At 41.7% G+C, this 11,372-nt stretch overlaps 1 protein-coding gene, 1 long non-coding RNA gene and 1 other non-coding gene across 6 annotated transcripts; all 3 read right to left on the minus strand.

Moving 5' to 3' along the window:
• Positions 1 to 200: 200 nt before the first annotated feature.
• LOC146829301 (uncharacterized) lies at positions 201 to 1,499 on the minus strand. Its single transcript, XR_014962229.1, has 3 exons — positions 1,361 to 1,499; positions 593 to 693; positions 201 to 415 (listed from the first exon to the last, which is right to left on the minus strand). It is a non-coding gene; the product is annotated as an uncharacterized LOC146829301 (long non-coding RNA).
• Positions 1,500 to 2,294: 795 nt separating this feature from the next.
• RBMX (RNA binding motif protein X-linked) lies at positions 2,295 to 8,667 on the minus strand. Of its 4 annotated transcripts, none has more exons than XM_085607967.1 (9): positions 8,406 to 8,667; positions 7,511 to 7,631; positions 7,229 to 7,335; positions 7,021 to 7,129; positions 6,413 to 6,535; positions 4,906 to 5,020; positions 4,703 to 4,819; positions 3,687 to 3,766; positions 2,295 to 2,864 (listed from the first exon to the last, which is right to left on the minus strand). In XM_085607967.1, exons 2-9 carry the CDS (start codon positions 7,617 to 7,619, stop codon positions 2,560 to 2,562), a joined length of 1,065 nt encoding a protein of 354 aa, XP_085464093.1. In that variant the 5' UTR covers positions 7,620 to 7,631; positions 8,406 to 8,667; the 3' UTR covers positions 2,295 to 2,559. The 4 variants fall into 4 exon arrangements, with proteins under 4 accessions (XP_085464093.1, XP_085464092.1, XP_085464094.1 ...); XM_085607966.1 differs by having other exon boundaries at positions 2,295 to 2,878; positions 3,692 to 3,766; positions 8,406 to 8,538; XM_085607968.1 differs by lacking the exon at positions 6,413 to 6,535 and having other exon boundaries at positions 2,295 to 2,878; positions 3,692 to 3,766; positions 8,406 to 8,538.
• LOC146829303 (small nucleolar RNA SNORD61) lies at positions 7,401 to 7,469 on the minus strand. Its single transcript, XR_014962364.1, has one exon. It is a non-coding gene; the product is annotated as a small nucleolar RNA SNORD61 (small nucleolar RNA).
• Positions 8,668 to 11,372: the final 2,705 nt, after the last annotated feature.

Genomic DNA, 11,372 nt, shown 5'->3' on the forward strand with positions numbered 1-11,372 from the left:
AGTGTAAATATGGCTACTAAGAAACATACTGCATGTTACCACGACTGAAGTCAGGCGCTGGTTTAAAGCAGGTATTTTGTATACCTGATTAGGAGACAGCCACCCAGGCGCAGAATACAAATCTGCCTCTTTGAAAACCACCAGAAAACATAGAAACTTAGTAACAAGGAACTATCAAGAGTAATAAATTACAACAGGCATTTACAAGAATTTCAAAAGATTTTTATTCTGTTTGTTTACCATACAAACCCTCGGTATGGACGGAACGTTTAAAGCAAATGTGGGCCTCACTGAATCGGACCCATTAAGATTACTAGCAGACTTTCTTCAGTTATCACTGCAATCCAAGAACGAAGAGTTTAAAACAGCTATAAGACGATCTGAAGTGTTCACCCGCTTGGCTGCAACCCGGGACCTGCATGTAACCAAAAAAAAACGGGGGGGTCAATATAGCCCTTTAAGTGTTCCACTGACCACTAGCTTCATACAAAAAGTCCACTAATCCAACCGATCCCAAAATGAAAACGAATTCGGAACTCACAAACCAATGTTAGAGAGCACGCATTGATAGTTTAGAAAGCACTGTGCTTACCTCACCACATTTCAACGCTGTGAACATTTCGGTACTGTTGACACGTGGAACAGCACATCTTTTAAACTCAAGTCACTTCCATCACCCACTTACGTGTCAACCTGGAAGAAACGCTTCAGTAAGAACAAAGTATTGAAATTATAAACCATACCACCCCAACCCTTTATACCCATGCGCCACCCAAAAAAAAAAAAGCACTTGCGAGCAAAAGCTGTCTAAGTCTAACCATTTATGGCAAACTACACATTTTCGTTTACTTGTTCCAGATCAACCACTCCCTCCCATTAAGGACACTTGTGGGTTCATTTTGCTTGGATAGGAGTTTCTTGAATGAGCACTGCTGCACAGCTCATGAACTGCCACGGTTTACTGAGACATGTAACCCTATCGTTGGAGCCATTTTTTGCAGAATATCGTAGAGCAAGACTTCATCCTCCGGTTATTCAAAATATTGTTAGCGATTTTACTTTGCGACAACTTGTCCAAAATGTAGTTAAGCACATTTGACCAGTAGACCAATCTACATGCTGCAATTTATTTTAAGATTCGTCGTTACTTAAATGTTGGTTGATTACTGTCAGCCAATTAAAAATGTAGATAATCCTTGAATCTACCTACACTGAGTGACATACTATTTCGTTAAAAGGCAAAGAATTCTTCCAAGTTAAGATTGTTGTGGCTATTGTTTTCGAAAGGAAAATACCCAGCACGTTTTTCTTTGCTAAGATGAACTGTACTAGTGTGGTAAAGACTAAATAACTTGCTTACCATCGTTGCCGTTCACTGGAATTTGATGCTTTAATCTGTTGAACGTATAGCTGAGCGACTCCTTGTGTTTTGGTGGTGTTAATTTGTTGCACTGATTACCTTATTGCTTCATTTGACTTTAAAGGTTGATCCTTGAAAAGGTGAGAGACTGCAGAGTTGCAAACAGATTTAAAACAGTAACATAATTTGGCAGTTTTGGCAAGTGTGATGTCAGATCGCATTAACTAAGAGAAAGGCGGATTAGGACGCTATATATCCATTTGGTATGTGAATGTAGACATTTGCCCTCAGTGACAAAATGGAGTTGGCTCTCGGGGAGTTTGGCTAAGAAGTGGTCAAAGGAGCACTCAAGCTTGTCTGTCAATGTAATCGCTAATACCGAGAATTCCTTTCAGAACTTCATAAGGCAATTTACAGGTCTCAACCCAATACGTATTTTCCAATAAGCGTTGCATTTTCCTTAGTTTTGGATGTGTCGATGCTTGCAACTTTCCCTAGTGTTTTAATGCATGTGGTTGATCCTGGAAAGGTGAGCCTGGAGTTGCAAAAAGATTTAAAACAGTAATACTTTTGGGGGGCAAGTGTAAAGTCAGATCGAATAACCTCAAACTAGAGGCAAGGGCTAATTAAGGAGTTAAATTCATTCGGTACCTAAAAATGAAATGTAGCCATTTGATCTCAGGGGCCAGAATTTTGAGTTAAACTATCAAGTGGTCAAAGAAGCTCTGGATAGGTTGTGAATGAATTTTCCGTTTTGAGCTTAATGTGGCAATGTACAGGTCACCCCATGTTACTTTCCAATAAAACGTTGCATTTTCCATCAAGGTTTTGGATGTGTCGAAGTTTACAGGTTTCCCCATGTGTTTTGATACATGTTGGGTAAAGCTGGATATCCATTTAGAAGCATTTGTGTGGCAAGTAATCAGGAAGAATATTTGGTTTCAGAGAAACTTTACTTTAAAAAATTACAACACTAGTACAATCAGACTTACACATTTATCATCTGGCTTGAAAGTAGTTAACAGGTTTGAAATGAAACTATGCATATTAACCTTTCCTCACAAAAAGCATAAAATGGAGGAACTGACAGGTAATAAAAAAGTTAAATAAAAACAACAACTTCCTTTCAGTAGTCCTCTGGTAAAGACAGAACAAGCTCCATTTATGTGGATAAAGAAAAAAGTGTCCCAAGAGTTCATTTAGTATCTGCTCCTGCCCGCGCCCCTTTCAGAGCGACTTCCTCCACGCCCACCTCGTGGTGCTCCACGGCTTGAACTGCTGTATGAATCACGTGGTGGAGGATAGCCTCGATCCATTGGAGGAGGAATGCCACGTTCTTGTCTGCCGACACGTTCACGGCCACTTGAGTAGATCTCATTCCTGCTTGAGTAACTGTCGCGACCGCCGCCATAGCCATCCCGAGAGCTGCTGTAATCATCATATCTGCTGCTTCCACCATATGATGGCGGTGGCCCTCGTGCAGGCGGCGCACTACGTGAGTTACCTGCAGGGTCAATGGTCAGGTAATAGGGCAACACTATAAGTCAAGTGCATTTATTTTGTTGAATTCACAGATTTGAATCAATACTTTGAATCCATTGAGTTTAATAAAGGTTGCCAGTGAGGCATTGCATTACACTTGCATTTTCATTCGTGTTTGCTAGAGATTTTAGGTTCATTGAATACATGTCAGCATCCGGGAGTCAAGTGGATTGCCACAATGGGGCAGGCTCAGAAACAAGTATGTGTGCAAAAAAATACTTCAAATTGGATTCTGAAGACTTGGACGTGGGACTATTGAAGGGGTTGTATTCAAACGTCTCAGAATACAAGTTTTTGCTGCAGTTGGAGGACTCGAGCAAGAGGGCTGCATCTGTTAATTGCAGGCCTGTTGTGGCACTGCAACTGCCACACTAGGGGGAATTGGAGGCATGTATACATTAAAGCAAAACCTCTATTGAAATGAAGGTTTAAATCTAAATGCCAGAATAGGGCATGCATATACATTGGGCTGAAAACAGATTAAAACTGCAGAGTAAAGACTGCCACTAGAGTTTTGAACTCCATTTGTTGAGAGAAGAATTAAGTTTACTTTGAAACTGCTTCATGTGAGGCACTGGTGTACAAAGTATCCACAATAGCTTCTTTATATTGGCTAGTGAGCCACGATCCAGTTGCTATAGACTTATTGGAGTGCCATTGGCGAGCTCTTGTTGAAGTTACTTTGGTAGCAAGAAACTAACCCTGAGTGGTAAGCACTTTACCTAAATGGAGCAAAACAGCAAAAAAGCTAGTGTATAGAATACATTTCAGTATAAAGACTTACCATAGCCATCATACGAATCTCTGTAGGAGCCACTGGGATGGTCGTAGTCCCTATCCCGTGCACCATAACCGTCCCGGTCACTGTAACATTGAAACAGTATTAGTTAAAGCTCCCATACAGAGATCCCCCCTTAAACTCGCTACCAAATATGGTCTGATGTGTTGAAATTAAACGTATTGGGACAAAGCAAACTGAGGTCAACTAACTAAACGCCTAGTAAGTTTATTTAAAGAAAAAAGGTCTCCTGCGCGATACAATCAAGCATTGCAGTAATATCAAATTTGAAATTGATTAGGAGCACAGAAAAGCTATGGGTAGCCGAATTGAACAGACAAGCTCTTACTTGCTCCTTGAATTCAATTTGAGGCAAAAAAGAAAATGATAATGTAAATTACCAGAACATAGTGTCTGGTCCAAATAATGAAGCGGTTACTTTGAAAGAACGCCAACCTAGGAAGCAATAAAGCTCGTTATAGTGCAGGCTTCTTTAACGAGCAGCTCAGGACACTAGTAGCTGCCCATGTAAAAGCTCCCCTGCTTAGAGCCTAAACTAAAATCGTATTGCAATTGTTTATATAGCGCTTTACCACCCCCGATGAGGCGTCAAAGCGCCTTTTCAGCAGCTAGTGCGGTACTCAGGGACCCATAAAAGATACGTGTTGAATTAGTGGTGGGTAGGTTAGCCAGTTATTGGATTGAGCATGATAGCGGAGATAGAGGGAAAAAGGTTTGCATTTATATAGCGCTTGTTAACCCTGATGTACATCAAAAATCGAAAAGCACGTAAACAAGACGAAAATGCGCATTTCAGAGCATGTATGTATAAAACTTGCATTTTTACAAATTTAGAGGAATTTTCCTTAAGTAGCCCTCAACCCATCCAAACCAGGAGGCATATTTTTTTATTTTTCACCCGACTAAGAACCGTCACCTCGCATAACCAGATGCTACTCAATGCAGAAGGCCAGACTTAAACTGAAGTAAACATTACACCAGCCGTTAAACGGACCAATTACCTATATCCCCTTGATCCATATTCATCACGACTGGAATATTCACGGTATGCATAATCTCTGGGAGGTGGAGCATAATCTCTGGAATCCCGTGAGCTAGGGTAATCTCTGCTGGAATACCTAAACAAAAAAAAAGTGTATTAAGTAAGGAGTGCCCGAGAGCAAATATTTACTTTAATCCGAGATTAATTAAATAGGTATCGTACCCATCTTTGCCGCCGTAACCATCATCTCTTGGTGACATATAAACATCTCGCCTGGATGGCATTGGTTCTCTTCGTGGAGGCCCGCCATAACCATCACGTTCACGTGACAAGTGAGCTGCAAAATGCATAGACAACCCGTTACTTCAAGACATTTAGCCCTCGTATTTTAGAGCATGCATTTGTTCTGACCGACCAGAAACAGTTACCAGATAAAGTCTGAATTGGATACCTAAAACCAGACACGCCATTAATTATACAGGCACATTACCAGACTCAAGCCAACATGCCCTCATCCTTTTTTGGCGAGAAAAAGGCTACCCCGTTACGTTGTGCTTAAACTGAACGAAAGCATAGGTCTTCAGTGTAATTCAACCCCCCCCCCCCTTCCTGGAAATAGGGTTCACTTCGGGAAGAAAATAAGCCTTCCTGGAAATAGGGTTCACTTCGGGAAGAAAATAAGCAGGCCTGGCCACTGGCTTTTGGTAAGGCTTGCTCTTGGTGCAGTTAGGTACTGATCTAGTTTAGGAGCCAACTTGTCCACTAACAAGGTTTCATTGAAATGTTCAGGTGCATGGGCAGAAAGCACTGTTCTATGTGGTTGGTTCGAAAATCAGATGGCCAAGTACAGTGATGCCCAAACAGCAAACTACACTCAGAACACAATGGGTATCAGCCCAAGTTTGGTGTCGTGTAATAGTGCCAAACTCCTTTACTTTCAGACCTTAAAACACAACTTCCTATTCCGGTCCTGCGATGGCCGGAGTACTGTTCATGTGAACATAACTCCATTGACGGTTGGCGTGATAGGCGCTCGGACCAAAAGACTCGGTCGATTTTAACTCACTGCTTTTTGGATGTCGGTGAGCATTTGGCCCACCTGCGAAGCTCACATGGGCGTGGTGGCCAAGTTAAATGTCTTTCGGTCTATTGCTCCTAGTTAATATCTGCACAGCAATCATATTAGTCTTAAGAGCCTCTCGTACCAAAAGCATGTAGTTTTATTTAGGCTCTTATGATAAACATCTCGGAATTCCTAGATCCGTGGCTAGGTGGGAGGCAGTTGCCAGTTTTCCGTACCGAAGGCAACGCAGGTTCTTATTCAGATACGTAGAACAAAGGGTGCGCCGCAAGGCCAAGCAGTAAACGTACGGTTGTTGTACATCAACCTTCCCAGATTGGAACACCTTTAAGCTGGCCTTAATATAAAGTAAAAAACTATGGGCACATTTATTATCAGATTATTGTAGGCAGGAGCACAATTCAGTTTCTTCAGCGAGAACGCTCACCACAGTTGTGGAGCAGAGTTAAACAGCGTACACGCAAACCAACACCATGTCCGGCTACAGCAGACTGCACGTTTAAGCTTAGATTCAGTCTACAGGAAATCACCTGCTCAAAGATTGAATCTGGACTGCGTGCTTTAAACGAATACGGTACGAGTTATGGCACTGGCTGTATTACTACTTATGGTGATGAACAGATGTAATGCCTTGGTATACAAACCTACCTCTCCCTCCCATTCCACCACTGCTGCGGATTGGTCCTGAAGGTGCAGACCTTTTAGGTGGAGGACCGCCACTTCGTGGTGGTGGGCCCCTCTTCATAGGCAGCTGTCCTCTAGAAGAACCCCCTGTAGTACACAAGGACATTTTAAACTCTGGTAGGTGTATAAAGTCATCACCAAATTAGATGCAGTAGTACAATACTATTAGTAGGAACTTCAGCCATTGTGCCAAACCATAGTTTCTATAGCACGCCCCGCCTCATTACCGTAAAAACTACCCGCTTACCATTAAAGTTTCTATCCATCCCCAATTTACCGGAAACGTTCACTAAATCAGGCGTTAACCACCAACTAAACAAGTACGGATTCACTTAAAGTGAAGAACCGAACAGGTATCCTACACCCCTTTGGCAGACAGCGCGTTTTTATTTCACGCAAGTCAAAAATCATACATAGCTAAAAAAAATGCTAATTAGTCCCACATCAAATTCATGCGTCATAGAAGTTATGACGTCGTCAACTAACGCGTGTTAATTTTACTCCCGTAGTATCAATAAACCCTGTACTACTACTGGAAACCTTCCACTGCTTCCCCTGGTCCGCCCTCTTACCTCTTGGAGGGCCACGGCTTCTCGGAGGTGGAGGTGGTCCTCGTCTCGCTCCAGTTTCAAATGCTGGCTTAGTTGCTTGTTCGACCTTTATAGGCTTCCCATCTAAAGCCTGCAAGTTTATATAGTATTAATAAAATATTTTGTACGATAATTGAAGATGCGAAAACGACCTACTAAATTAAGGGGGGGGAAAAAAAAAAAAACTCACCTTTCCATTCATGTCCCTCGCTGCATCTTTCGCGTCTGCCGGATTCTCAAAGGTCACAAAAGCAAAACCTCTGGATTTGTTCGTGTCGCGATCTTTCATCAAAAGAACTAGAAAAAGGACGCGTGTTAGGACAAAGATGGCACATATACACAATTAATTTGACAAAAGGGTCAAACTCAGAACTTCTTAGAGGACTATTGGCTCTATCAGCATCACTCAATGCCAGGTGTATCATCACAGGTCGACCACACGCTAAAATACTACGAACAAAAATGTACATACCTTCCGCTATTCGTCCATATTTCCCGAACACGGACTCTAGCGCCTTCTCGTTAGTCTCGGTGTTGAGACCGCCAATGAAGAGCTTTCCGGGACGATCCGCTTCGACCATTTTGAGTTAGTTCTAGAAGACAAAGAGTAAGTTACAAACGAGCACGTTAACGCCCGAGCACAAGGTAAAGCCTTCACACAATAGTACCGCCCCATTTCAGTGCACGCCGCATGGATCTTAAAATGGCGGCCACCGCCTACCACAGGAGACAGCGCAATGATTCTGCCACTGTACCCCACTGCTCTACCAGCAACTAAATATGTGCCGCGAACTATACATCGTGTCAAACTATATATACACACGTACCGACTACCAGCTACATACATATAATAAAGTAACACGTATTTTATAGAGAACAGCTAGATAAAACCACTTATTTTGCCTTACATAATCGTCACTTTCGTTCCTACACGCACTAGTGACAGTTTTTACTTGAAAGCAGAATGCTCGACACAGGTAAGCCAGTCAAACCTTGCAAAAAAAATTACACTCGAACGATTCGATCGAGAGAAATGGCTACGAAGAAACTTCAACTGAGACATTGACTTCGTTATGTACCAAAGTCATGCGGAATAAGTAACGATAATTTTGAGTGTGAAACGGCACAGAATCGGGGTATATAGAAATGAACGCAAAACAAACGCTTCTTTTAAGACCGTGTGCCCAATACACAAAATGGCGGCGATGACCACACTGCGCCAAAAAAGCGGACACGCATAAGACTTTGTCAACAATATCACCTAAATCCCATTCAATACTAGTTCGCACAGACGCCAGACTCAACATCGGACCACGACTGTAAGAGTTTTTACAGTAACTGTTCGGCAAAATAACATGTCCACTTACCTATACCCGCTTGCAGCTGCGCAACAAAATGAACGTGAAACAAAGAGCGATTCCCTTATAAACCCCTTGCGCAGTGACGTAAAAAAAGAACCGCGCTTCTCGAATCGGACGTGTGGGCGGTGCAATAGAAGTTTACGCGAGAGAATCAATGTATCTCGCGAGACCAACACCAGACAACGACAAAAGCTTAAATTATAAGTAAAACACCGGGCTCTAAGAAAACAGTGCCTCAAGCCTAACGTGAGACAGTATCCGGAAGTGCAGCCATGTGAAGATCAGGCATGACGTTAGTCACCTTCCGGTTTCAATAATGGAGGATGGCAACGACTCATACCACGTTGAATAACCATGCCTTCCACAAATCTGTCTTGTTTTTACCATAATGTAATTCGTGTGGTCTTAAGAAATAATGGGGCATATTATTAAGGACGGCGTTAAAAATTATCGGCGGTTTAGCGGCAGAAAACCGCCGTTAAACCGGCGATAATGAGCTTGATAATATGCTCTATGGAATTCCCATACAAGCCTATGTTCTGGTGTGAACATGGGCTTCTATGGGAATTCTCCAGGGCATAGTATCAAGCCCATTATCGCTGGTTTAGTGGTTTTCTGCTGCTAAACCGGCGATAATGTTAACACCGTCCTTGATAATATGCCCCAATGTTTTTGCCACTGGTTTCCCTCTAACTTTCCAACGGCGCAGGTCAAAACCAGTGTAGGCGTGCGCTGCTTTTTACTGTTTCTTTTTATGTATGTATGCATTATCATATTGCACGAAAATTACCCAAAGGTGCTAGAGCGCTTTGCAAAAGAAATGGCAATTTTTTTTACGGTACAAAATTACATTCCCGAAATGTTGCTACACCACAGTAGGTCATTACATAAGGCATATCATTACATTACCCCAAAATATAGCTACATTAAAAGGCATAAACATTGATTTTAAAGATAGTCTTTAAAGTAGTGATGCATAGGTTTTCTTTTAAACGAAGTATGGCCCTTGTAGGTAATTAGTCCAGTAACAGTAATGTAAGATGTCCACTTCTCATCTTTCACTATACTAATTAACCACTAATCCTTTATGGGTTCAAGAGAAGCGTGCTATTCACCGAAATGCGCTTCAACACCCCATCGGGTAGCAAGCGCTATATAAATGCAAACCTCTTCCCCTCTTCTATCCCGCCACTACCCTTCTAATTCCAAATAACTGACTAACATCCACCACTCAAATTACTTTCAATCAATCAATCAAAATAAGCTTTATTCGATTGCAGAAAAAACAATCATAAAAGCACAATAAAAAACAATTACCGAAGCAATTATTAAGACAATTTCATAGCAATTCAATTTCACTGTATTTATAAAATTACCATTTAATAAAAACTTTACTAAAACTAACAGGACCCCCTTTTGCCAAATATAAAATACGAGCTAATACAGGATCAGATCAGTTGTAAAGTTCATTCAAAAAAATTATTGTGAATGTGAAGAATTAATACCCATATCACCGGTCGCCAACCAAACTCCTCTGCTCCTTACTATCTTGTCACAATATTTTCCTGATTCGGAGCACTCTTTTAATGTACACAGCAATCCTCCAGGCAATATGTGCATTTTCTAGGCATTGCAAACGAGTTAGCGCTATACGACACTGTCTTAAACCATACGCCCTTAATACGGGTACAAGTAATGCTTTTCTTTGTGTCACATAAAATTTACAGAAAAACATCATATGTAATGTTGTCTGAGTTGATTGGGAATCACACAGGCATGCTGGTAAATTGTGCGACCAATCATTCATTGTAGGAAATGACAATAGTCTATGAATGGATCCTAACCTAAATCTAAAAAGCAGCATTCTATCAAACCCACTAGATACAAAAGACAGGTATGGCTCCATCCCTCCCGTTGTAAGTGTTAACTGATGTTTCAACACACTGGGTTTCGCAAGCTCACCTGATGCTCTCTCTTCAGCTAGGTACACAAGGCCCCTAGATTTTAACTCCTTCTAGAATTACAAATCATTGAACTGGGGTTTGAATAAAACTCTGACTTACCTAATAGTGAAAAAAAGGACTCAACATACTTCAGCCAGGGGATCATACGAACCCCATCAAGTCTAATTACATCCGACATAATAGTTCTGTTCAATGCCGTCTGTCCCTTTGTCCATATCCTGTGCCAGAGGAGTATGGGTTCTATTTTAATAAGATCCGTTATATAAGCAAGACCCAATTCTTCATGGCAGGCAAAGGTAGACGTGCTTTGAGGAACCAACAAGATAAAGCGCAGGAAGGCATTTTCCACCAATTGTATCTGAGGTGTATTCATGAACCCCCATACCCCTGCTCCATACATGGCCACTGAGAGACAGTTGGCCTTATAAATTTGTATGATCTCACCAGGTGGCTTACGCCCCAGTTTCCTACAAAAAGTGGCAAATGCGCTAGTGGTTCTCATAAATGCAAGTTTTTTTTCGCAGTTATGGATTTTGTCCAGGTATCATCATTATTAAATAGGATACCCAAATATGAAAAACTTGTCGTTTGGGATACTTTAATGTCTTCCAGAAAAATATCCCTTCCCTGGCCTCTATACTTCTTATTTCCACAATTCATAATAAAGGTTTTAGAAACATTAATAGATAAACCCAGATTCTTCATAACAACATTAAAACTATCTAAAACCCTTTGTAAACCATTTTGCGTGAGTGCCACCAGAACTGCGTCGCATACAGTAAGGTAGGTATCGGGCGACCACCTACTCGTGGGAAATCTTGACAGCTCTTAAGCAGCCCATCTCCTAATGCATTTATATACAGGTTAAAAAGGAAGGGGGCCAGGACACAGCCCTGCCTGACCCCCCGCCTAGCAGGAAAAGCTCTAGAGCACTCACCTCCCTTGCCATATCGGACCCTAGCAGCTGCCTCACTATATAGTTGTTGTGAAAAGGCTACTATATTAAGGT

Source organism: Triturus cristatus, chromosome 5_2 (assembly GCF_964204655.1).
Source record: "Triturus cristatus chromosome 5_2, aTriCri1.1, whole genome shotgun sequence".
NCBI lineage: Eukaryota > Metazoa > Chordata > Amphibia > Caudata > Salamandridae > Triturus > Triturus cristatus.